This window comes from Podarcis vaucheri, assembly GCF_965113315.1.
Source record: "Podarcis vaucheri genome assembly, chromosome: 14".
Taxonomy (NCBI): Eukaryota; Metazoa; Chordata; class Lepidosauria; order Squamata; family Lacertidae; genus Podarcis; species Podarcis vaucheri.
This window is the reverse complement of record NC_138752.1, coordinates 28,633,048-28,658,405: the sequence shown is the minus strand read 5'-3', so window position 1 is coordinate 28,658,405 and position 25,358 is coordinate 28,633,048. Positions and strand designations below refer to the sequence as shown.

The 25,358-nt window shown below is 44.4% G+C and overlaps 1 protein-coding gene across 5 annotated transcripts in view; it reads left to right on the top strand.

Annotated features, from left to right (window-relative positions):
- UACA (uveal autoantigen with coiled-coil domains and ankyrin repeats) overlaps positions 1 to 25,358 on the top strand; it is a 52,147-nt gene that overhangs the window by 2,296 nt on the left and 24,493 nt on the right. For 3 of the 5 annotated variants that reach the window (XM_082198282.1, XM_082198283.1, XM_082198281.1), the window contains exon 1: positions 6,192 to 6,410. The exons of 1 other annotated variant lie outside the window; for it this stretch is intronic. In XM_082198282.1, the coding sequence (XP_082054408.1) occupies positions 6,207 to 6,410 (204 nt within the window). In that variant the 5' untranslated portion in view covers positions 6,192 to 6,206. Of the gene's footprint in view, positions 1 to 6,191; positions 6,411 to 22,235; positions 22,633 to 25,358 lie in introns of those variants that run through there. One more of the 5 variants, XM_082198285.1, reaches the window with a different exon arrangement.

Genomic DNA, 25,358 nt, shown 5'->3' with positions numbered 1-25,358 from the left:
TGGATAAGTGTCCCTGTGACTAAACCTTGGCTTGCACAATTCTTGTTGCTTATGATGGGCCAAATTGCTCCTAATTCGTCCTGATGGTGGTGGGGAAAGAGAGGGCGCGAGGCCAGGGTGAACATAGTTGTGCCTTCTCAATGTCCAAACTGTAAAAGCATTTCCTCTGGACTCTGGAATCTTTCCTTCCAAATGCCACTGGCTTTCTAACTTGAGCAGCGGTGCAGGCTGCTTTCCATCCCGTTTGAAGGCAGATTTCAGGCAACACGGGGGAAGGTTTTGACCCCAAAGGAGCATGCCTCGGATTGTTGTGGCCGTGTGTCACCCGGCAGGTTAAGTTTACAGCATGTCGTGTAATTGCCTTATTTGTATTGGACGAGGGAAAACAAACGAGGCAGGAGACGGGAGAGCTGTCTGGTATGTTCTTGATGCGCCCCAAACTACAAATAGCCCACAGTGGCGGGGTTGGGGGGGGGTGGAGGAGGAGGCATGGGGCATCTCAGCCACCAGCGTAGTGCTACTTTTAAAATGATAAATATCACGTCTGTAACCTCCTATAATTTTAGGTCACCCGCAAGCATGGCCTGAATTCCTAGCATGGGGGCAGGTATAAAATTAGAGGATTTATTTTCAGATTGTGGCCGCTCCGTTGGGGGTCTTGAATGCGGGGCTTTTCAGAAAGCTACCCTCTGATCAAGGTTGGCCCTCGGTGATTTTGTTGTCAAATCCTGGGAGGTTTAATATGGCAATAAATCTGCAAAAAAAAGTGGGGGGTCTTCCCCAAGCATCTTTTATTCAAAAAAACAACAGCTTTTCTCCCCGTGTGTAGCACTTTAAAATGGACAAACTGCATCTTGGCATGAATTGCAATTGTTGGAGTAGTTGAGAGTAGGAACCCATCGTTAGTCCCTGTCTTTGCAATGATCATATTGTTTCCTTTTTTCTTTCTTGCATTTATACCTCACCTTTCCCCTCCAAGGATCTGAAAGTGGCAGACATGGTTCTCCTCATTTCACTCCCACAACAAGCCTGTGAGGTAGGTTAGGCTGAGATGGGGTTGCCATACATACGAAATTTCCTGGACATAGCCAGAATGCTGCAGTTGGAAGCAGTGTCTGGGCGGAAATTGCTAAAATGTCCAGGAAAATCCAGGTGTATGGCAACCAATGTCAGAAGTCTAGATTTTTGCCGGGTTGGCGCGATCTGGAAATGGCGGATTCCCTCCGAGCTCCGGAGGGAATCGGCTCAGCGGTGGATGGGTCTTTGCCGTGCCGGCGACACGGGGACCCTTAAAAACCGCATGCGCGGAAGCCTGCGGACTGAAGACTCGGCGGGTGCCTTAAGTGCCCCCCCTGATTCGCGAAGAGCCTTTTTAAAGGCTACGGAGGGGATACGGGGGACGGCGCGGCACTGAGAGTCGATCGCTACCGCCGCTGAGCGAAGCCGCGAGCCATAACTGGAGAGCGCTGACTTCCTTCCTTGAAATTTGGACTGAAAAAAGAACCCGTGAGTAATCTGGAACTGAACTTTAAAAATTTTACCTTCTGAATTTGAGACGACCGGGGGGTGTGCTAAAAGGAAGTCCCCCCCCCCTTGCAGACGATCCAGAGCAACGATATAAGAGCTAAGCTGGAGTGCCTACCCTGTAAAGGGTGAGTTTCAAAAAGACAGTAACTTCCAAGATTTGGAAAGGCAAATTTGAGCAGGAGAGTGGAGTGTTGGAAGAGTTTTTGTTTTGTTGTAAACAACCCTCCCTCCCGGGCCCGGGAGCGACCTGCTTTGGAGCCTGTATAGAGGAGCAGAATTTGACAGCTGTCAAAGCTGTCAAATGGACTGTTAACAGTGGAAAAATTGCTATTTAAGATCTCTCCGGATTAAAAGGAGTTACAATTGAATCAAAATTGTTGGAAACAAAGAAACAATAATAGGACAGAGGATTGTTGGAGAAAAGAACATTAAGTAACCAGATTCCCTCTAGGGGGAATTCTGTGGAATTACAATGGCTGTGGGTGGAAAGATACTGAGAGAAATCGAAAGGATGTTTTCACTGGTGGGAACCTTACAGGAGCAGACTACAGCTATGAGTAAACAACTGATGACCTTGAATTCTGAAACAAGTAGTGCTGCTGAATGTAATGAGGACTTGAGTGAGAAAGAACCCACAGCTGAATTCGAAATAATAAACAAAGAAGAGGAGAAGACAAAACAAGAAAGAGAACAAGTTAAGTGGGAAAATACTAACCAGAAGCCGATATCTGGAGAACACAAGCAAGGAGACTATTGGATTAAATCCATTTTAAGCCTACGAAAGATACAGAAGACGAAAGTGGAGGCCCTGGGAGTTTATGGAATTCAGGAACTTGAAATAAAGAAGTACAATTGGGGCCTCCACATAGACTTTGATTTTGATTATCATCAAGACTCAGGCCTTGTGGAAATTCTTCAGCAGTTGTTTCTAAATATGGGAAGAGACTATGGACTGATTGGATTGATTGTGAAGGAACTCTTTCGAGACTCGATGACCGCTAAAAAGGACTACCAACAAAACCGGCGGAGAGGGACTGAAAGAGAATTGAGAGCCTCGGACGTGCGGAACCCAGGCTAAAAACTGTTATTTTGGACATGTCTTGGGAAAGGACGCAAATCGGGGATGGGAGGGAGGGAAGCATTTAAATTCAAACAACACTCAAGACCAGGGGGTTTAGTTAATAAGAAAATTACTTAAGAAAAAAATGAGAAATCGAGGGAAGAGAATTGGGGTCCAACTTAGGGAAAATTTATTTTTGTTTTTCTTTATAAAAGGATTAATATCAAGATGGAAAAGGAAATGCCAACTTGCTGACATAAATTTGGGAATAGGGATGCAAGGGTGGGGGTGGGGGGAAGTCAAGGACTAGGGTTAGAAAATAAGATTTTAGGAAATTATACATGTTTGTTGTCTTTTATGTCTGTTTTGGTGTTCTGTGTTTTGTTTTTGTCTATATAAAATGTGAAAACCCAATAAAAATATTTAAAAAAAAAAGAAGTCTAGATTTTTGCGATTTTCCTGAAAAATGGCTTTAAAATTTCTTCTTTTTTGAGATTTTGCCAAAAAAAAAAAAAAAGCTAAACAACTTTGGGCAATTTTAAAAAAAAGATCAACAACTTTTGTGTTTGGATTTTCACTTTTTGAAATACAGTGGTACCTCAAGTTAAGAACTTAATTCGTTCCGGAGGTCCATTCTTAACCTCAAACTGTTCTTAACCTGAAGCACCACTTTAGCTAATGGGGCCTCCCGCTGCTGCCGCGCTGCCGCCACACAATTTCTGTTCTCATCCTGAAGCAAAGTTCTTAACCCGAGGTACTATCTCTGGGTTAGTAGAGTCTGTAACCTGAAGCATCTGTAACCTTAAATGTCTGTAACCCACTGTATTGTAAAATTAGGCTGAGAGGTGTTGACGGGCCCAAGGTCACCCAGTTGAGAGCTTCATTGCTGAGTTGGGATTTGAATTCTGGTCTCCCAGATCCTCATCTAACATTCTAACCACTATACCATACTGGTTCTAGCAAGAGGATTCTGTGAGTGCTCCCATGGGTTTTTGGGCCAGGTTTATCATGCATAATGCACATCGTCTAGACACCTCTTGCTGGCACCAGTCTCTGCTTGTGCAAATAAATGGTTAGCAGCCTTTATGGCACAGAGCTGCTGGCTATTCCTGTGCTCAGAATAGGAACTGTTTGGTGGCACGGAGGGATCTTGGAACAGTCAGAGGGTTTGCAGCGATGGCTTTGTAGCTCATAAAGTACTCCCAACCTCCCCTCATCCCAGTGGATTCTCTTGTCTCCTATTGCACAGACCTATGCTTGCAATCGCATGCTAGAATCATAGAATTGTAGAGTCGATGGGACCCCAGGGGCCATGTAGTTCAACCTGCTGCAGCGCAGGAATCACAGCTAAAGTATGAATGAGAACCAGCCCACCTGTGTAGAGAATCTTGCAGCCACTGAAGTGGATGCTCTCAAGGCAAAGCATCGTGAGGCTTAGATGCGACAGACGGCCCCTGATAAGTCAGTTATGATCTAAGCTGTTCCCCGGGGTCTTGTCTCATTTTGCTAATGGCTTCATATTTTAGATTTCAGCTCCATATGTGACTTTAATTCTTCTGCATCAGCCTTCCCTAAGCAGCCAGCATGACCAGATGGAGCAAGCCTGTTTTCTGCTTCTCCAGAGGCTAGGGCCCTTACCAGTGGATTCAAATGACAAGGAAGAAAATTCTGACCAAACAAACATTAGGAAGAACCTCCTTGGTGGTAAAAACTGTTTGACAGTGGAATGGACCACAACTCTCCTTCCTTGGAAGGTTTTAATCAGAGGTTGAATGGACATCTGTCAGGTTTTATTTAGCTGTGGCTCCTGTACTGCAGGGTGTTATACTAGATGACCCTTGGTACCTCTTCCAATTCTACAATTCTGTGATTCGCAGAGTCACTGCCTCTGTGACTCCTCTCCTTTGTCAGAAGCTCTCCAGCTGTGTGGAGATCCTGGTAGGGAGAGTGCCCAGGTGGAAGGGACCTGATGAAGCCTCTTAGGAGCTAAACTCCTACCTGAAGTGTCTGTTCCCCGCCCCCCAGACATTAAGCTTCTCCATTGAGATTCTTTCCTGAGCTCACATGGAAGGATCCTTTCTAACTGCAGTGTGGGGAAAAATTGGGGTTTCTTTTCCCATGGTAAACAACCCTGATGAGATAGGCCATCAGATCTCTTGTGGAAAGCGTCATCTTCAGGAGGCAGATTCGCATGACATTCAACCCAGCAAGGACTAAGCATTTGCTCTGCATGCAGATGGTCCCCGTCATGCTGGCTTGTAACCCAACACATCTGGAGGGCATCAGGCTGGAGGAAGGCTGGGTTACATCAATGCCAATTCCAACCAGTTGGCAGTCTTACCGCAATGGGTCCTATTGCAATCCAAGTAGGGTCATTGTCTGGAGCAGGGGACTGGCTTGCAATCTTTCTGCATCTTCTCCCCCCCCCCTAAAACTATTATTCCCATTGGGTACTCTGAAAAAAAATTGTTTCCCTCTCTCCCCGTTAAAAGCCTCTTTTTGGGGTGGGGTCAGGACCCAGCCACCCATCCTTTTAAGAGCATAAGAAAAGTTGCCTGGATTGGGCCATTGGGCCATCTCGTCTAGCATCCTGTCCTCACAGTGGACAACCAGATGTCTGTGGGAAACGCACAAAAGCCCTCTCCCCTCCTGTGGTTTCCAGCAATCGGTATTTAGAAGCATTTCTGGTGCCAGCTCTGGCAGCAGAGAACAGCTTCCCCAGCTAGTAGCCGTTGATAGCTCTCTCCTCCATGAATTTGTCTAATTCTCTTTTAAAGCCATCTCGATTGGTGGCCACCCACTGCCACTTCTGGGACTGAGTTGCAGAGTTTAACCATGAGCTGTATGAATAAGTCCTTCCTTTTAATTTCCCCTGAGCCTCATGGGTGTAGCAACAATTTGTAGGGGAGGGGTAAGCTTTTTTAGGGGGGCAGAACCTTAGATTTGTGTTGAATGGGAGAGCAACTGCCCCCCTTGGCTACACCCATCCTGGGCCTTGACCCATAACTATCAATAGCACCTGCACCTGTGCACATGGGCCTGTGGCTGGTGCGCTTTCAGGACCTAGGAAAGCCCTCCCTGCAAGGGTGACCACGCAGGCCACACAACCAGGCCTGCTCAGCTTCAGCAAGGTATGGGGGGGTGTCTTTTTGGCAAATTTACAGTATTTATTTGTTATCATTTTATAATGTATATAAAACAAGACAAAAAAAAGATTTAAAAAAAACCTATAAAATGGGCACGTAGAATGGGTTGGACATGAGTTAAAACAGCAAAGTCCAAAAAAAGATTGTCAACTTTATCAGATCGTAACAACGCGAGCGTTCGATGCGCCATTGGTTCCTGGCTATTTCGCCCGCGCGATGCCAGGTCCAGAGGGCAGCCCTACGTACCTTCCACCCGGGCGGCTGTAGCTGCCGCTCCTCCAGCGCATGACCCGCGCGGCCCTTTTTAAAGCTGCGCAGCCTCCCGCCTCCTCCCCGCCTAGGGGGCGTGGCCCCACAGGCACCTGGCCAGCCCCGCCCCTCTCCCGACCCAGGTGCGGAGTCCTCGCTCAGGGAGCCGCTTGCCGAAGGAGACCAAGGAAGTCCCGCCCTTCCCCCGAGGATCCGCCTCCCCAATGGCTGCAGCGGGGCCTGGCCGTCTCCCATTGGCCGGGAGTGGGTGGAGGGGCGGGGCGAGGAAAGGGGCGCCGGCGCCGAGCGTCGTCCCGTCCCGAAGTCTGAGGGGCAGCGGCGGCGGCAGTAACATCATGAAGAGCCTCAAGTCCCGCCTGAGGAAGCAGGAAGTGTCGGTGGCGGGAGGCGGTGGCAGCCTCGGGGGGGTGAGTGGCTGGGGGGGAGGGCCAGGTGAGGAGGGCGATGAGGGGGCGAGAGTGGGGGGGGCAGCCTCAGGCCAAGGGAGGGGGAGGGGCAGCCTCAGGGCAAGTGGGGGTGAGGGGCAGAGGGGTGGAAAGGGAAAGTGGGGAGAACTGGGCGGGGGGCTCTGGCATGCAGCTCCCGCCTTTCCAGGGGATACAGCGAGGGAGGTAGTTGGAGGGTCGTCTGGAGGAGGGAGGGAAATGGGGTAATGTGTGACCCACACATTACCCCATTACCCCACATATGGGGAGAGGGACAATAGGAGCAGCAGCAAGGTCACGCTCTTCTTTGTTTTGACATATTGTTCTCAAAACCCTCGCCCTCTTTTTTTTGTGGGGGAGGATGGAGATCCAAATCCCGAGGTAGGAAAGTTTTCGCCCTTAATCCAGTTGCCACAGATCGATCTCTCTCTCCCTCCCTCCCTCCCTCTCTCTCACTGTTGCATGGGTTGCACTTTCCAGGGCAACGTAAGCTCTGCACTTGTTGTCACACACACACACACACACACAAATAAAAAGCTGAATGAGTTTGGCCCTCCTCCTGATGCTGGTGCTGGCAGAATTTACGTGCAGTTGACAAGGCCTCCCCTGCATAGCGATCCTCTGCACTTGCTGAGCAAAGCTGAAATAGGAGCACCCAGGAAATGTTCTGTGAGAGCAAAAGAGATGGAAAGCTGCGTGTCATGTTTTTGAAAATAAGTTCATCTGGGAAACTGTTCAGCCACTCCCGAAGTGAACTAAAAAGGCTTCTTGGTTAAACTGCTTCCCTTGGAAGTGAGTTGTTGAACACATTGTGCATTCAATTTCCCCTCCTGAAAATGTGTTAAGAACTTTAAAAAAAAATATGGATACAGGCATGATGAACATTATCTTAATTAAGTTTGACATGACTTCACAAAAGATGAAGATTTATTGTATCTCAGCCCAAAGTGTGTTGCTGTCATCCATCTGTCTCAAGAGACAGTGGAGTGTGTTCCTGGGGGTGAAGTCAAACTGTTGCAGTAGTGTGTATGGTTGGAAATAAGTTTCATTGCTTCCAGCCAGACATACTTCCAACTATATAGATTTGGGACAACAGCCATAAAATGATTAATTATGCTTTCTTTGAATATACATTGGAAAGGGCCCTGTTCACTTACGGTACGTTGTTTATTGGTCCTCAAACTTTTTTCAGCCAACCACTTAGGAAACTTTTTTTTGTTCTGTAAAGCAAAGCACATGTTTAACTAGTATTTTAATAACCATCGTATTGTCTTTTCTAATGTGATGAATGTACCTGTTCTTGTGAACAAAAGTTATTTGAAGTTGGGTTTGTCAGTTGCAACATTTTTCCTGTTTCTGTATTTAGACTTGAGGTGGAGTGATGAAAATCCCATATTGCGCTAGTGCTGTTGTATGAAAATCATGGGCCATAGCATGTTTAGTAATCTGGTCCCAGTTCTAAATGGTCTTGTCAGTCATCAAAAAAGAAGAAGAAGAAATCCAGTTGTTCCACAGCTTTTCCCAGGACCACCTAAAGGGAGCTTGCAGTTCACCAGTGGTCTGTGACCACTGTTTGAGAACCTCTGATGTGTCTGATCCACAGGCCTGAATCCATTTGTGTGCCTATTACTTCACATTAACATCTGTGGGAAGTGAAGTAAGCAGGCAGGTGAGGCAAACCTTGATGACTTCAGGGCAAGTACTGGAATTTCATGGTAGAGTTGTGTACCTGTTAATGACTTTGGTTGTCATCACAGTGACAAGACTCTGAGATACTTGACAAGATACATGCTAAATTAGTCAACTTTAATTTGGCATGTCGGAAAACCACACTCTTGTTACCAGGAAGGGAGGCACCTCAGGGTGAATTCACATGGGAAGAGATTGAGGTTATGTGTTGTGTTGGGGTCTGAGAGGAAGGCGCTGAATAATTTGTTTGAGGACTTTGTTGTTTTTTTGCTTTGATTGCATGACAGATAATCTATAATTATTCCTTCATGCTCCATAACTGTGGAGTGCATCTCCCCTCCTCCAGTATTTTTCATTAGCTGCTTCTGGTGGCTGTCACACACATTTAGTGTCCTGTGTTTGGTTTCAGTCTCTCCTTCAGTAAAATCTTCTCAAATTGTTGGTAGTCTTTGACCAGTCCCCAGAAAATGATTCTCCCATCCATCATTGGAACAGCTTGATGCTGAGGCTTTGGAGCTGCTCATGTCACAGGGGAACTTTGCAGCTCTGTTGCTTTCTTGCTGTGAGGCAGCACATAAGTCCATGTCTAACCTCAGTTCTTTTTCCCTGCTGCTCTTATAAAATAGGAATAGAGCAACCTCTCTCACCATCTTGATGAAGTGAATGCATTTCTCTTGCAAAAGGTGTTATATGACCTGCGGGTATACGGCAGTATATAACTTCAATAAATAATAATAAGTAATAATAGTATGGAAATGAATGAAGGTGTAAAAATGGAACAAGGTGTATTGCCTCTGTACTGAAGTGCATTCATAATTAGAACATGTTTTTGCTTCTTGGTGTTATGGATTGTTAATATATGGGAGAAAAAGTGGTATTGGGAACCTTAACATTGAACTGACTGTGATTGTGAAAGCAACAGTAGAGCTGAGCAAGCTACCCCCCCCCCGACAACATGTTTTTTAGATTAAGACTTATGCATATACATACTAAGTTAAAATGAGGTATAAAACATATCAATCTCTATACTGAGGCAGAACCTTAAATGTTCATCAGATTATGGTTAGAGTAAAATAAAGCCACTTGTGCACCCTTGACCAAATCCCTCTATGGAAGGTGATGAATGGCTTTTGGCAAGCTGTTGAAATTTGTGACTCTTAGAGTGAGTCAATAAATATGCTAGAGGGAGGAACTTTCTAACCTGCTCAGGGACCCTTAGGATGAAGAGTGGATAATAAATTAAAAGAACTTGTGTACACACAAACTCGTTCTTTAGAGGCAGCTCATTTTTTAAAGATTTTGCCAGACTTATTTTGCTACGGAACCTGTTTGTCAAGGCTGTTTTGACACATTCATGCCCCCTGAACCATAGCTATGTAGACTCCAAATGGGTGGAATCTCCTTTGCCCATTATTAGCTTACCTGACCACATACATCAATCATTAGTGCTGTATCAGCTGTTTGGAAGAACAAATTCTTATTTACAAAAACTCATTTGCTTTGTTGTCTGGAAATTATTGCTGCTTGCCAAAGGCATCCAGACCAATGTAAGCCAGTACTGTAGACATACAACCTGTACCATAAAATTAGACATTGTCTCAGCATTCTTTTCTTCAAACTTATCTCCTGTTTTGATTCAAATGTCAAAAATATGAGCGCTTAAGGAGGGTTTTCCTTGAGGCGTTTGTGGCACATTTTTGTGTGCGTATGCATGTTTTGCACATGAAATAGTGCTAAGGTTGTGCCCATTGTGTGTTTGTGAGAACACACATTTTGGATGTGTAAAGTGAGAAGATGAGGTGTGTAGGAAGTGCTTGGGTTTTGTTGCATTAGGAAGGTAATTCACTTATTTCGTAACATCTCAAGTCAAGCAACTCTTGCTCTCAGCCTACTTAGGAATTTGGAATAGGCTGCCAACCAAGGAATAAAGTTGGCTAGCTACACCTGTTTTGGCTAAAACGGATCCCCTCAAAAGGGAAAAATTCAGAACTGTCATAAACTATATAAATGGCTTGTAACTGATTTCATGAGGGCTAATGATTGACGTTGAGATTCATGCAGGCAGAACTCAGAGCTTTGCCCATTGAGATGGTTGCTGAAGATCTGCATATACTCAGGACAGTGAAAGATGAAGTGTTGTGTGTTTAGGCCAGAAATGAGGAACACAGAGAACAAATTCGAGGAGGACAATTTCCTCCTAGAATATGCCAGCAACTCAGAGAAATGTAGACTCTTCATCGCAATTGGACTTGGCAGTATCTGACTGCACACTGAAGTTAACCTTTCTGTCAGTTGCTGAACTTTGCTCCAAATGTAGATCTTCTTTCTGGGCAGTTTTTTTTAATCACAACTGGATTTTGCCCCATGAATTGTATCTTGTGGAAAAGTACTTTTTGAGACCCATGACTCCACCCGCCTGATACAGCCTTTACACAGCAGCAGAAGCAAGGAGGGGCTCTTGCTGTGTGAGTTTTCCATTTCATTGATCAGACTTTGGCTATTGCATGCTACAATTTCTGCTGTGCCTGGATTAATTACTGGTCATAAGCTTGCATCACTCATTAATTAGCAACGTTGAGGCAATCCGAGGTCATCCTGTGTCTGTAGTCATAGAAAGCCAGGCCCAGTGTGTAACTATGGGAATGCTGTTATTACCTCCTCTTTTTGAAACAAGATTCCCATGCTGATGTTTCTGCACTCCTTGAATTTAAAAGCAGCCTTCACATTTGCTGGCATGCTTGCTCCATGACGATATAAATATAATGTAACTGAGAAATGGGCAGTTTAGGTTTGATTTGCCAGATTTACTACTTGCCTGCTACAAGGGGTTGGACTCGATGGCCCTTGTGGTCTCTTCCAACTCTATGATTCTATGATTCTAACCCCAAGATCCACCAACCAGAGCTGGGTGCAAAAGATGGTTGGAAGAAAAGAACAGAGTGCCTCCAAGCATAGAAATTTCTTTTCAGTACCAGACTTGAGCTCCTTTCTTTCACACACACAAAATGCTGCTCCTAATTCACTTTCTTCCTTTTGGCAACGTAATTTGGGTGGAAAAGGTCCTTTTGTTATTGCTACTGGAGTCAGCAACCCATGTAGATCTATTGCAAGTCTCCCAAGAGATCTACCAGTAGATCCAAATCTGCCTTCTACTCACCCTTGATGTAATTTATTAAGTTTACAGTAATGCTGATCACAGGTCTGTTCTTAAATTTCCCCAGATCAGTTAGGGGTGGTGTGGAGGCTGTGGAGTTGAATTGGGGCATAGGGTTATCAGCACATTCAGTGGGCAGCTTCCTTCCTTTGTTCAGATTTTGCATTCAACAAACAGCTTTGTGGAGACTCTGCTGACCCTTAATGTGATCAGATGAAAGGGAAAGGTGGCCCTTTTCTTGAGAGCAAACAGAATGCTGAGCATCTGATACTGGCTAAGCTGACAGCCTTAGCTTTCCTGCAAACTGTTTACATAGGTTTGCACCTTGGTTGCCATCCTGGTTTAAAACTTCTTGGAAGAGAGTAGCAGTTAAGGTGGTAGTGTTGTAGGAGGAATTGCTTACTTCAAGGGCCAGAAACCTCATGCAATTGTCACACTCTTTTTAACACTGTTGTTGTTCTTTGTAACACCTGGTATTGGTTTTTATTTTATTTTCTTAAAACAAGCCTCAGCAAAGTGTTTATTTTTTGTTGTTTTGCTTCTGTGACATAAGCCACTTGAGTGTGATAGCAATAGTTTTCAAAAAACAAATGTATGCTGATTCCTGCTTTAAATAAGATGGCATTAGAGGACTACCAATTCCCTATGAAATTGGAAACGTTCCATACAGTTTCATAGGAAGGGACATTACCATGTTGCATCAATCCTAGGGGAACTTGTGGCCCCATTTGCATCACAGATGGGAGCAGCTGCACACTTTCTAGCTGCTCCAAGCTATTTTTACCTGTAGGAGAAATAAACCATATGTTTTAAAGATGGATTTTGGACCACCTAGAGTTTGGTGGAGTGTGGATTTCGGAGAGGGACCATGTTCTAGTGTGCAACTCAGTCAGGAGTTGCAGGTCAAAAGAGCTAGTTGTGGAATGCAGACCACTGCACCCCCTTCCTCCAGTTCCTCCAGCATTCCCTACTCTGTGCTGCTCATGGGAATATGGATTTTATGCGGATATGTGTGGGGTCTTGATTGCTGTTGGCTGGATCAGTGATCTTCTGTGCCAAATTGCACAGCTATTACTTTACTAACAAGTGATAGTGGACATAATCCTCCTTGTTCCAAACTCAGGAGTCTTAACCCAACTGAAGGCAGATCAGTGGCAGCTTCCCAGCAGAGTCCAGCGATTGCAGCCGAAGAAAATGTTGGATCTTCAGCTTTGCTTAAAAGGACTGAGGAGATCTGCCAATGAACAAAATCATTATGGCCAAGTTGTAGATTTCTTCTTGGAGTCTCAACTGAGTGTTGCAACGGCATATTTCCATGCTTCAAAATTACTTCAGCATGCTCTATTGCTCAGAAGCATACTTTACTGAACTGTTTACTGATGTGTGTTTGTGTGTTTTTCATATATAGGGAGTGGACGTTTATGCAACTTTTTCTGAGAAGAAAAATGTGAGCCTTGAATGAAATGCTATTAGTGGTTAAATGTGTCAAGACTTGCCTGTATTAATTACAGGGTGGAGGGTTAATCTAAAACCTGCTGTTCTACAGTTCTAGAGTACACTGTCAAGTCATTGCTCTTCCAGCAGAGGAGGGGCCAGCGCTGCTCACTGGTGGAGCAGAACCTGCTTTGCATAGGGAAAGTCCCAGGTTCAGCCCCCCAACATCACGGCAGCCTGATGCCCTCCAGATGTTTTGGAATAGGACTCCCGTATTCATGCTGGCTGGGGAGTTGTAATCCAAAACTCCTGGAGGGCACCAGATTAAGGGATGCTGATCCACAGTGAAAAACTGCCTTAGGTAGCACAGTTGGCAATGACTTTCCTCTACCTGAGAACCCTGCTAGCCAGAGAAGATGATACAGGCCTGACTTCCTGTAAGGCAGTTTTGTACACTCAGTGAATAGCTGCAGGCTTAGGCCTGTGATTCTTTGGCCTGCGCTTGCACTACATTCAGGTTTACCTGACTATTGCATAGGGAGGTAAGGTGGCAGCCATCTCCATCCCGTCCTGCATTCATTGCAATAACAACAACAACAATAAAAATAGTAAAAATAATAAAAATAAATGTAATAAATTGCATTTATAGCCCACCTTTTTCCTCCAAGGAGCTCAAGGTGGCATACATAGTTCTTACTCCAAGTCCTCATTTAATCTGCACAACAACCCTGTATGTTAGACTGAGAGGCAGTGACTGGCCCAATAAGCACTGTTTCTATTCCACTACAGCTCTGCTTCCACTAAAACCTACCTTATTCATCTTGCTGCCAGCTGTGGCTGAAATGTACACAATTAATTTCAGTGCATGTCAATGGAAGTAAAATGTCAAAAACAATGCAGGGAATAATGCAATTTAAGTAATGTTTGTGGGTTTAAAAGACAGCCCTAGCGAAAAAGACTCCTATTTGCTTGCATGATTTTCAGTCCTGACCTCTTACAAACATGCACATTGTGGAAATTCTCTTAACTTTCCTACTTTTGAGTGAGGCTCTTAGGTTGGATTGCTTGCATTAGTATTCCAGCCTGCGCAAATCATAGGCACCTCCAAATCTGTCAGCTAAGCTCTGCTGGTTTCCCTTTGAAAGGGATATTTCCATTTTGTCTTTCCATTTCATAATCGGAAATAAAGCACTCTTGCCAGTGTGAGTGATGGCATGTAAACATCAGCTGGATTTAATTTTGTTTGTCCCTCAGACTGTGTGTAAGATTGGGTGGTGGTGGTGCCTGCATATAGAGGTGGCAGTGGGGTCCTGTTTCTTTGCAAACTAAACAGCTCCTTTTTCTTGTGGGAAGAGTAGAAGTGTGTGAAAGTGCTTCCTCCTGTTGCTTGTGGATGTTTGCTTGGAATTTATTCTACCCTCGAGAAGCCATCTCATAACTGATGGCACTGTCCTTATTACCGTATTTTTCGCTCTATAACACGCACCCGACCATAGCACGCACATAGTTTTTAGAGGAGGAAAATCCGTAGGCATGCCACCCGTAGGCATTCCCTCCATAACACGCACAGACATTTCCCCTTACTTTTTAGGAGGAAAAAAGTGAGTGTTATGGTGCAAAAAATACGGTAATTAAGGTGCCACAAGACTTAGTCCTTCCACCCCACTTTGGTGAAGATACTGACATTTGCAAAACACACACTTTATGAGCTGGGCAATTAAACTGAGAAAGCTGCCAGCTAATTGAGAAGGAGCAGGCTGTCCCTCCCACATGTAACAGGAAGGTCAGTCTCTTCCTGTGATGTTTTAATCTTTCTGGAATGCTCTCCTCCTTTGGCTAAATCGTGAGTTAGGGTGAATGTAGCTTTAATGATAAGAAAAAAGCAGTTCCCCAAATATTTTTCCAAGGGGACGTGTCTATGCTGGGTGAGGCAGGCTTGAGTTTGAAGAAACTTAATGGGAGAGTTTTAGTTCATTCTCAGGATCTGATGCCTATTTTTCCAGATGTGTAAGCAAATTTTCCTCAAGGCCAATTGGCTTGTGACCCTTCCATTTCCTCCCCACCCCTCCTTCTGTGTCCACTTGTAAAGATTTACTCATTTGCTTAAGCCATTCTGGATTTATCTGCCCTGCAAACACCTTGGTGTGGTGTAGTTCAGGCTTTGCCAAGCTGGTTCCCTCCAGATCTTTTGTAACCACAATTCCCACCAGCTGTTGTACAAAACATCTGGAGGGAGCCAGCTTCACGAAGGCTGGTATAGCTTGTTCATCCCTCATCTCCACTTGTGGCACAGTCTAGGACTATATAGGGTGTATTCAGGTCCTAACCTAAGTTATTAACTTCAGAGAGTCTAGTCTGAAAAGAGCTAGCATGGAACATCACAGTATCTGTTTATCTGTCAGTGATGCTGACATATTGAGGACCATGTATTGGGACTCCAAGCAGTTTGGCTAACTGTGCCCAGTTGCTGCTATGCCAATGACTTCCCCACTGCCCCAGCTTACCCCCAAATTCGCAGAATTGTTGCTACTGTAGGCAGACTTGTGACTTAAAGAGCAAATCTGTTCTTAGATACACTCCACAGAAAAATATTTATTTTTGTGAGCAATGTTGGTATCCAATATGTTGCTTGCAGTGGTGTGCGGTGAATTTTTTTGTAGGGGAACAGTTAAGGCCAGAGGTGTCATCTTGCAAGGACGATTGTGGGGACAGGAGGACTGGGACGACAATGTGCACATGTGCAATGTTGCACACATGAGCATCGTACCTCCCTCCCTAAGCCAGGCAGAAGCTTCCCAGGCTTTGGGAAGGAAGTGCCTGGGGAATATTTAGGGAACTAGCCTAGTCCCCCTAGTCCACTGACCGCACCCCACTGGTCGCTTGATAGTATTAAAGCTACTTACCATGTTAAATGAGGTAATGAGAGACTGTATAGCAGAGGAAGACCCATAGAGGAAGAGCCAGCAGGTCCCAGGTTCATTCCCCAGCAGCTTTCCCAGGTTGGACTGTGAAAGACCCCATTCTGAAACCCCAGAGAGCTGCTGCCAGCCAGTGTGAACAAAACTGAGCTAGAGGGTCCAATGGTCTGACTCAGTATATGGCAGCTTCCTATGTTTTCCCCATGAGGAAGGCAAACAACCAGCAGTAGGTGGGATCTACTAGAAATCATGACTGGTTGTGTTTATGATAAAGAAATGTGTCTGGATTGAGCGCTGTGTGTGTTTCTGCATGGCTTCCAGAGTGTCATCAAGGTGGGGTGCCATCTACAGAGGCACTCGCTTTGGCAGGGAGCCTGTTTTAAAAGAAAAGCTGCTGTGTGGTTGGAAGCCTGTGCCTCTGTGTGTCTTGGCAGGAGAATCACTAGTGTTGTTGTTCTCGTGCTACAAGTCCGGGCCATGAGGCAGGAAGAAGCAAAAAGGGGAGGGTGTGTGTGTAAACAAACAGCCACTAATTTCACATGAGCATCTGTGGCAAAAACGAAGGTAGAGGGAGGGATCTTGATGGCCCATGAAGACACTTTATACTGAGTTCCCCTTTGGCAGCAAATGCCACTTAAGGATGAATAGTTGGGGCAAGGCGTGGTTACCAAGTGCATGAGTGTGGGACCCTCTGCTGCTAATTCTTTCTGTGTGTAGTCTGGCATCATGTGAGGCAGGCTAGGGACATGCATAAACAACTACAGCCAACGCATTTGGAGAACCAGTGTGGTGCAGTGATTAGTGTGTTGGACTAGGGTTCAAATCCCTGCTCATCCGTGAAGCTCACTGTCTTGCAACCTCACCGTCCTCACAGGGCTGTTGTGATGATTAAATGGGGAACAAGAGAACCTTGAGCTCCTTGGAGGGAATGTGGGGTGGAAATGCAATCAATCAATTTAGCAAATTTCCAAATGAAGAACCTTGGGAATAGTGGGTTTCAAAATGCATGGAAGCATTCCATCGGATCTCATTGAATTCCGAATCTTTGATACAAGCAGTGGCATTTGTCAGTATGGCTAGTTCTAGTCAATTCCCACTATTATTTGAATCTTCTTGATTCGGGTTGCACCTTGTATATATTTCCTTATGCTGATATCCCATTCCCTCCACCCACCCTAGAACCTAAGGTAGTATGCCTGCAGTTCCCAAGTAGTCTCCTATCCAGGAACTGACCAGAACTGGACCTGCTTAGCTTCAGCAAGTGGCCATGTAATGTTCCTCCCTGCATATTGACATCAGACAGGTGCCTTCACTGTATTCCTTCGGTGCCTGCTTAAAACTTTTTTGTTTTGGCAAGCCTTTCCAGAAATATAGAAGTTACATGTGTTTTAATATCATTTTAGCTAGTATGGAACTGAAGCCTCTTTTAATACCTATTTTTAACTTTTTTATAGATGATTTAAATGCTTAATTTTATTTGGTTGTAAACTGCTTACAGGTTTGAGTCCCCTCCCACTGAATCAAGTAGGATGTACATTCTGTTTAATAATAAATATGTTGGAGATTTGGGGTATGATTTATTAAATGTTACCCCGAAAATAAGTGCCCTGACAGATTTCATTGTAAGCCCTTGAGTACTCATGTTCCACTCATTCCTAGGTCATGTTGCTCAGCCTGATTTAGGATTTTATTGTGTTTGGATAATGTGTGTCTTGTTAGACTGGCTGCCTGGGTGTGATCAGAAGACAGAACAGTAATATGTTTAATAAAATTGAATCTGAATTTTTGCTTAAATTTTCAAAGCTGATGAGAAGAGTGGGCTTTGAGGGCAAGAGGTCACTGAAGAGATTAGCACACTGCTGCATCACCCCTCGCTTTAGTTACTTGAGATCCCACAGAATGCCACTTTTATCAGTTACCTGTTTAATCATCCTGACCTTGTAGAGACTATCAGATCCTTGGCCCAGGATTGTGGGAGTCTGATGTCTCTTACAGGAACTCTGAAACTAACTCAGTTTAAAAGAAACTTAATCAGTTGTGGAATTCACAGGGCAGTGAGTGACTGGAAGAGAGAATTACAGCGTAAGAAGTACACTATGTATCTTTCATAGAAATTCCTGGAATAATCTGGGAATGTCCCATGATTCTCCTGTTTACAGTTGCTCCACTTAGAGTTTCCAGCATTAGAATTGTCCCCTAGGCCTGGTGCATGGGCTAATAACTTGCTGCGAGGATATACATTCCAGTTGCAGAGTTTTGGATAACATGCAGTGAGCAAAAACCTGATTCTGAAGTGTGCTCTAATCCTTGGAACAATGTGGTGGCAGAGAATCAGTGCCACCACTTAAGCCAAAATCCCATAAAAATATATCAAGACATTAGTGTGAATTGTGCTGGCAGATTATGCTTCTTACTTCTTTTGCGGATTTTTGTGACCTAGAAACACGCAAGGTGGTAGACACTTCTTCATTTGAGGTTTTTCAACAGAGGTTAAATGATCATTGCTTGATTGTTTAGCTGTGTGATTCCTGCGTTGCAGGGGGTTGGACTAGATCACCCTTGGGGTTCCTCCCAACACTCCAGTTCTGTGATTACATAAGGTTCCATTAGAATTCGAGCTGTAACAGTGCTCAGTGTATGTGGCTCAGAGATAAATGATTGTGACAGAGGAATAACAAGAGATTTCAGTTTTCAAATTCAGGACTTCAGAAGCCCTCACCAAGTAGCTCCTTTTGACTGGGCGCATCTGTGTTGGGACTTTTCTGAGAGGGAGACCTCTCATTACCTTCACTGCAGGCCAGAGATTTACACTTGATTGGGTATGCGGGGCTGAGGAGGTTACACTTCTGTTGTCACCCTTTTCTTTTGGCATTCAGTGATACCACCATCTCTCATTTGGCATGAGTCATTAACTGCAAGAGAGATCACCTTACCAGTCCAGTTGGTAAGCCTTGTAAGGCAGGTGTTGTTTTTCTCAAGTTGAGAGCAAATGCTGAGGATTTATTAGCCTGTGTCCATCTCCATTTGTAAGAGAACTTGACAAAAACTTGAGTTCTGCAGAATGAAAGAAGAAATAGGTCCGGTCTAGTGGTGGCCTTGATCCTCGCTGCTTGGATAATCTAGAAACTGGAAAACTTCAAACTCCTTAGAAGCAGCAGAAACTATTAATAGCCTTTATTGCTGGTAGCACCCAGTGATTCCTATTCTCTGTGTTCACAGCAGCTGTATGCCCTTTCCGCTGGTAATTTAAGAACATCCTGTCTCATTTTACCCTGATCTGCAGGAGTAATCCATGCTCTTGGTACATTACATACCACAAACGCCTCTTTCTACCTTTACTTCAAGGTACTGTAAGTCTTTTATATGTAGGCTCTCAAAAACCAGACAGGTTAGGAAGGATTTACCCCTTTTAAACAACAGGGGCTGCATGGGATGTATTGTGGGTATCTGCAAAACTTTATAATCTGTTTCATGTTAGCTTTTGGTGCATAGCTGTCAACTTTCCCCTTTTCTTGCAAGGAATCCTATTCGGAATAAGCGAATTTCCCTTTAAAAAAAGGGAAAAGTTGACAGCTATGTTGGTGATATGGCATGCTCTAAGATCGTAAATTTGTAGTATTGGAAGGGACCCTAAGGATCATCCAACCCCTTGGCGAATAGATATTCCGTTGTGGCAACCGTGACCTTAGTTTAAGGTGCCATTTGGCACCTAGCTTGTATACCTGAGTTTCTAACGCTGCTTATATATAGTATAAATGTATAGCATTGTTAGCAGTTATGATTTTCTGTATTATTATTATCTTTAAATCTCACTCTCTTCAAAAAGAAGCTGAAAATGTCTAACAGTAATAAAAGCAACAAAACAACTGGCAGAAAAGAAACAGCAGCAGATAATGCTTTGTCAAGCATTAAAAGGAGAATAAACCCACCAGCAGGAGTGAGGTGGTTTCAGTAACAAACTGTCTTAGGAGTAAGCTCCATTGGACGTGGTAGTTAAAAGCCTTTTTAAACAAGACTAATGAACTCCTTCACATTTTTCAGGGTTGAGTGGTTAAAGAACTTAAACTTGGAGACTTGCAACTTGGGCTGTATTCTGGTCAGGATGAAGCATGTATTATGATTTATCCCCCACCTCCTAAAAAATCACTGCCTCGGTCTGCAGCAATTCCTTTACTCCTTATTCCCATTACACTGTGTCTGGTTTATCTATCCTGCAGACTTTCTTCACTCCTCTCACTATAAATATTCCTTGTGTTCTTTATTCTGGCCTACAGGAACCTGATTCAACCTCATTTTTCAATCCAAGCATCTTGCTTCCACCAGCCCCGGATTCAAAAATCCATACAGCTGGAATCGGGCTTGAGGTTATTTGGTCAACCATTTGCACAGCTGAGGTTCCCTATATCTAAATGTTATTCACAGTCATTAATACAGCTAATATCATAAAACTTCCAAAAATAAACATGTGAATATCATGAAGATCACATTAAGACTATCACAAAAAATCATTATCAGACACACACACACACACACACACACACACACACACACAAGACCACCCACTCAAGAAAGCAGAAAAGACCTGAATACGTAATTTCACCCCAGAAGGGATATTTAATCATGTATTTATTTAGGAGCAGGGGCAGTGGGAATGAGTTTATGGAACCAAAGGGGCAGAGAGCCCACCAATTCCTTGGGAGTATAATATTTTTCACCAGGTTGGAACTTGGATGTGAAATTAATTTGGCACCTGCTGTAGGCAGAAGGAAGTAAGATATAATGTGGCAAGTCAGGTAAACAACTTATTTTTAAGATCTTTGAAGCTAGTTTAATTTGCCCTTGAACTTTCTTAACATTATAAACCAAATTATGGTAGATTTACAAAATGACTTGCTAGTCCCATTAATATGAGATTTTGCTAACCATTTCAGTTTCATTTTTCTTGGAATGTTGTTTTCATGAGGAAAAGCTGCTGGGTTGCACAGCTGGTTTCCTAGACTATACCGTTTTCCAAGTTCACTCTAATGTTAAAGCAGGAAGTAGAAAGCAATTCAGCTGCTACTTTCCAGCGTTATGAGAAGTGGATGCACTTCTGCCTTGCCAGGGAAGCGAGTTCAATTGTAGAAAATGACCAACAACCTTTGCAACAATGCAGTTTTGCATGGGTGGAATGGAGGCTGAGGGGAGCGTTGGTTGAGGCCAACAGTTCGCCTGTGTCTTGCATCGCCAGATCCAAGGCCAACAATTCATCTATGTCTCCAAGTGCTTTCGACATGAAGTATACATGCATACCCACTCAGGAAAAAGGAGCTGTAATGTTAGCTCATCTGCCCATACCTGGTAGATCTCCTGAGTACTGCTGCAGTCTCTCGAGTGTTATTTCTTTGGGGCAGCTTATCTGAGCCCAAGCACTGAGGCAAACCAAAGAAGCTGTCAATGGCTGCTCCCAGCTTTGAACCACTCAGCATCACCAGAGTGGTATCAATGCAAGACCTTATTTAGGCAAGCATTTTGTGGCTGGGGATGAGTGAGGGGATCCTTCTATTTTAAAATGCTGAATGTTGTTGTCCATGAGTCTTTTATGGGGGTGGGGGGAAGGAGGAACTGGAGTTCGCCTATTGAATGCACAAATGTCCTCTGGTAGACCACAAACCGACCTCTGAGCCACCATTAGAACTTTCCAAGAAGGGTCACCTCAGCAAATTGTATTTTCAGTCCCTCTGTCTTAATAGTCCAGAGGGCTCCCCCCCCCCCGCATATTTCATGGGCTCCCTTTGGACCATTTGATCTGGAAGATTCAAAGCTGGTGTCATCCAACTGTGCTAAAGATGGCATTTTAAGAGTGTGCCTTCCTTGTTAAAACTGAAAAGGAGAAAAGGGAGCACCGCATCCCTAGCCCTGTTAATCACTGTGTTGTCTATTTGATGGTTTGACAAACCTCCATGGGGCTTCTCAACTAGCCAGCAAGGAGACAGCCTGGCAGCAAAAGTAAACTGAAACCTCCTTGGCTTTCAGAATGGGGTCCATGCTTGTAAAAGGAGAGTTCTTTTAATTATTTAATTTTTTTTAGAAAAGCAGGGGCACGTGTGTCTTCTAAATAAACATCTGAGATGCTTTTGTCAAAATAGACTCTTGCATTCCTCTCCACTGGACGCAGTCATATGATTACAAAGCCGCGATCGGCTCTTAAGCTGTTGGGAGCCTGTACTGGTTAATGACAGGGGTCCCTGGTAGAACTGATCATGCCCTATTTTACAGTGGCTTAGTTTCCCTTGGAAAGTGTCACTTGAAAGCTAATTGGGCACAACGTACTGTATTTGCTTCTTAGAGGGAGCGCAGCGCCTGGGTCAGTAGCACATGTCGCCCGCTCGTGGTGTGAGCAGTTTGTGCACATTCTTGCCTCTCTGGCCGGCAGCGGCCGTCACGTATTACTCACCGGTTGAGCATGCACTGGATATATTATTAGCTATTTCTTTCGATCGCTCAGCTATCAAGTACCGGGCAAATCAAAAAATAGCTCTGGACTGGTGTGAGACTGTCTGCATATTGTTTACAGGATATTTTGGAGCGGGGCAATATTTACTGTGTCTGAACTGCAGAGGCAGTAGTTGGCGCTACGGCGCAGGAGGAGTAAAAACAAAAGCCACGTTGGTGTTGGGCATCCCCCTCCTCCAGTGCCAGGCAGGGGCAGCTGCAGCAGTTGGCACAGCCCGCTGGAAGGGACGGTTCCACTTGGCACAGCCCTGTCCCTAGAAGCTGCCCAGTTATCTTCTCAAGAGTGATGAAGTCTGAAGAAGACCCCGAAGACGGAGACAGCATGTCAGGGGATCCGAGCTAAGGGAAGAAGGACCAAGATGAATGCAGAAGGGCAGCAGAAAATCAGGTTGCACTGGGCAGCCCCCTTGGATTCTGGCTGTAGCTGAATGTCGGGTTTGCTGTTCACTCTTGGCAGCCAGGACTCGGGAACTCTAGGATGAGTTGCTGGTTTTCCTGTGCCCTTAAAAACACAGTAGGTATCGTCTTACGGCAGAGCAGCTTCCAACTTTTTGCCATAGCTTGCATTGTTCCTTCTCAATGTGGCCTGAATTGCAGCATTTGCTTGTTGTAGTATTCTTTCCGCTTAGAACTCTTTGTGAGAATTTCTCTTAATTTACGCCTTTTTGTGCGGTACAGCAGGTGAATTGAAGAGATGGACGATCTCGGTGCTGCACTCTTTATGGTAGATTTCTGTTCAGAAAGAGTTGCTGGGCTTCTAATGTTTGAAATCCTTTAAATTGTATTTCTGTTGTCTTTATATCCCACCTTTATTCCATCTTGGAAGCTTGCACCTGTGACAGACACACTGTTTGCAGCCCTCCAGGTATTCGCTTTGAGAGGAGCTTCTATTGGTGTATTTATCTGTTTAACTGTAACTGGGAATGTTTGACAAAACCATTCTAGTTCTTCTATATACTTAGCATGCTGGAGCACTTGTGGGCTCTTAAGTTTTCAATGAAAGGAAATATTAATTGCCTAAACTTAAAAACGTCAAGTATGCTTAGGGAATGGGTAGAGGTCAAAAACATTTATTTCAGTTCCTGGAAAGGGATGCATCACTTCTGCGTTCTGCACCAGCACTGCCCAGCATATTTTTATGCTAGGTAGAAATGCTTGCCATTGAGAATTCTGCTGGTTTGTCAATGACACAGATGTGCAGGAATATAGAAAGTGAAGAGCCTGAAATGGTGCTTCCAGTTGCTTTTTTTTGGGGGGGGGGGATGTGCCTGCTTGGGATTCCTTGAAAAGATTTATCAGGCTTTTTCAAAGTCAAATAGGACTTGATTTTTGCTGCAAGTGCTTGGTCCCAATCCTGAAATAGAGAATGTGGGGCACTTGTATTGGAGGGCCTGTGGTATTTAGCTCCTCAGGTGTTTGCCATTTCTTCCCTGTAGGTGGTCCAGGTGAGGCTGTTTCTTCCCCATCCAAACTGAGTTGTGGCTTTAGAGTCGCAGTGGTGGTGGTATTTGAGAATTTTCTGGGAGAGGTTTTGCAGGCAAGAATTGGCCAGCTGGGAACAGCTTAAGTGCCACTCACTGCCGATGCTTCTCTGCAAATGCCCCCGTCACCCCCAAAATCACATGCATTAAAATCAGCGTAACATAAGCATCCTTAATTCCATGCTTTGTTTCTTTTGAAATGTCTTGTTTGGCCTTCAGATGCTGGATGTTTTGATGACTCCAGAAAGGGTTCAGTAGGTCAGTGGTGCTGCCTTTGCTCCTTTGAAGAGCCCTAGAAGGGAGCGGCTGAAGACTGAAGGGCTGAGAGATGAAAGCAGGCTCACCCCATACCACTATAATCCCATACAGGCCAGAATTAGCCGTGGGATAATCAAATATGACGTCCATTGGCTTTTGTGCAGTTTTTGCCTACTGACTTGGAGCAAATGCAAACGTGGAGTCCTGCTGCGGCCCCAATTCTAGATGGAAAGGTATACCTGGACATGCAGACCAACTTGTGGGTCACTGTGACCTCAAATATGCCTTTCTGAAGCTGTTGATACCAAGGGGATATTTGTGTGCACAAGTTTTTAAATCTGATTGCTGGGAGGTGAAAGATTTAAATATTGTTGTTCATAGATTTTTTAAACTACTGTTGCACATTGGAAATAGGGCTGTGCAATAAATACCAGTATTGAAATAACATCACAATATATATCGAGATATCGTGATATTTAGCTGGTGATATATTGTGATGTTGAAAACCAGATATCGCCCACCCCTAATTGGAAGTAGCTTCTTATTTGCAAGGTAATGAGTTGAGCAAAGCCTGGTCTATATGTACAGTACATGGAACAAGATAGCTTGGTGGACCATTGAATGGCAACATGTATATGGAAGCTTCCTGCATACAGAAAGCTAGCACATCGAGGGGTGGGAGTGGCTAGAATTTTCTCCCTGCTGGTACCAGTTTAGCGTTTGCTGCTGGTATGGCAACTGCTGTTTCTCCCTCTGGTGATGGATTTCCTGCTAGCTAATGGGGTGCATGCTCAAATTGTGCTACTGTGGTTTCATGTGACACTACAGGCAGAAACATGATACCCTGCTTTGGAATGCAGTTGCTTGCTGTGCAGTGGGAGGCAAATAAAATAAAATAAAATTATTGCTTCCACATTCATTTGGGTCACTTTGCAAGTTGTCTTTCCGTAGAAATGACTGGAGAAAAGCAGGTGCCTTGCAGTGTTTGAATGACACTATTGATTGTACTTTCTCTCTCTTTTTGTGGTCTAGGTGTGCCTGCCAGGAAGCTGCAGTGGGCATTAGTTTTGGCTTCTTCTGTACATTTCCAGAGCAAACCACACATGCCGCCATTCATAGGCAGGAAGATATTTCTTTCATTTCAGGCAGAGATTTAATCTGCAGCTTGAGAGGAATAGCACATGAAATAGGCCCACACCCAGTTGAGATGGGAAGTGGGAGAACCTCAAAAACAACACATTCCTGTGCAGTTCAAATGTAGCCATTATCCTTTGAGTAGAAATGCAAGCCTTTTGCAAGAAAGGAGGACTTGGGCGTTGGGGGGCTGAAGTAGGGGAAAAGAGTGTTTTGGATTGCAATACTTTTTCTTTCTGTCTATCTTGAAAACAAGAAATGCCAAGTAGGGTGGAGAACCTTGTTTCTATTCTGAGAAGGCACCGAGGTGGCCTGACTGGAAATCCAAACAGAACGCTCCTGGCAATTAAACCAGAGCAAGGAGGCT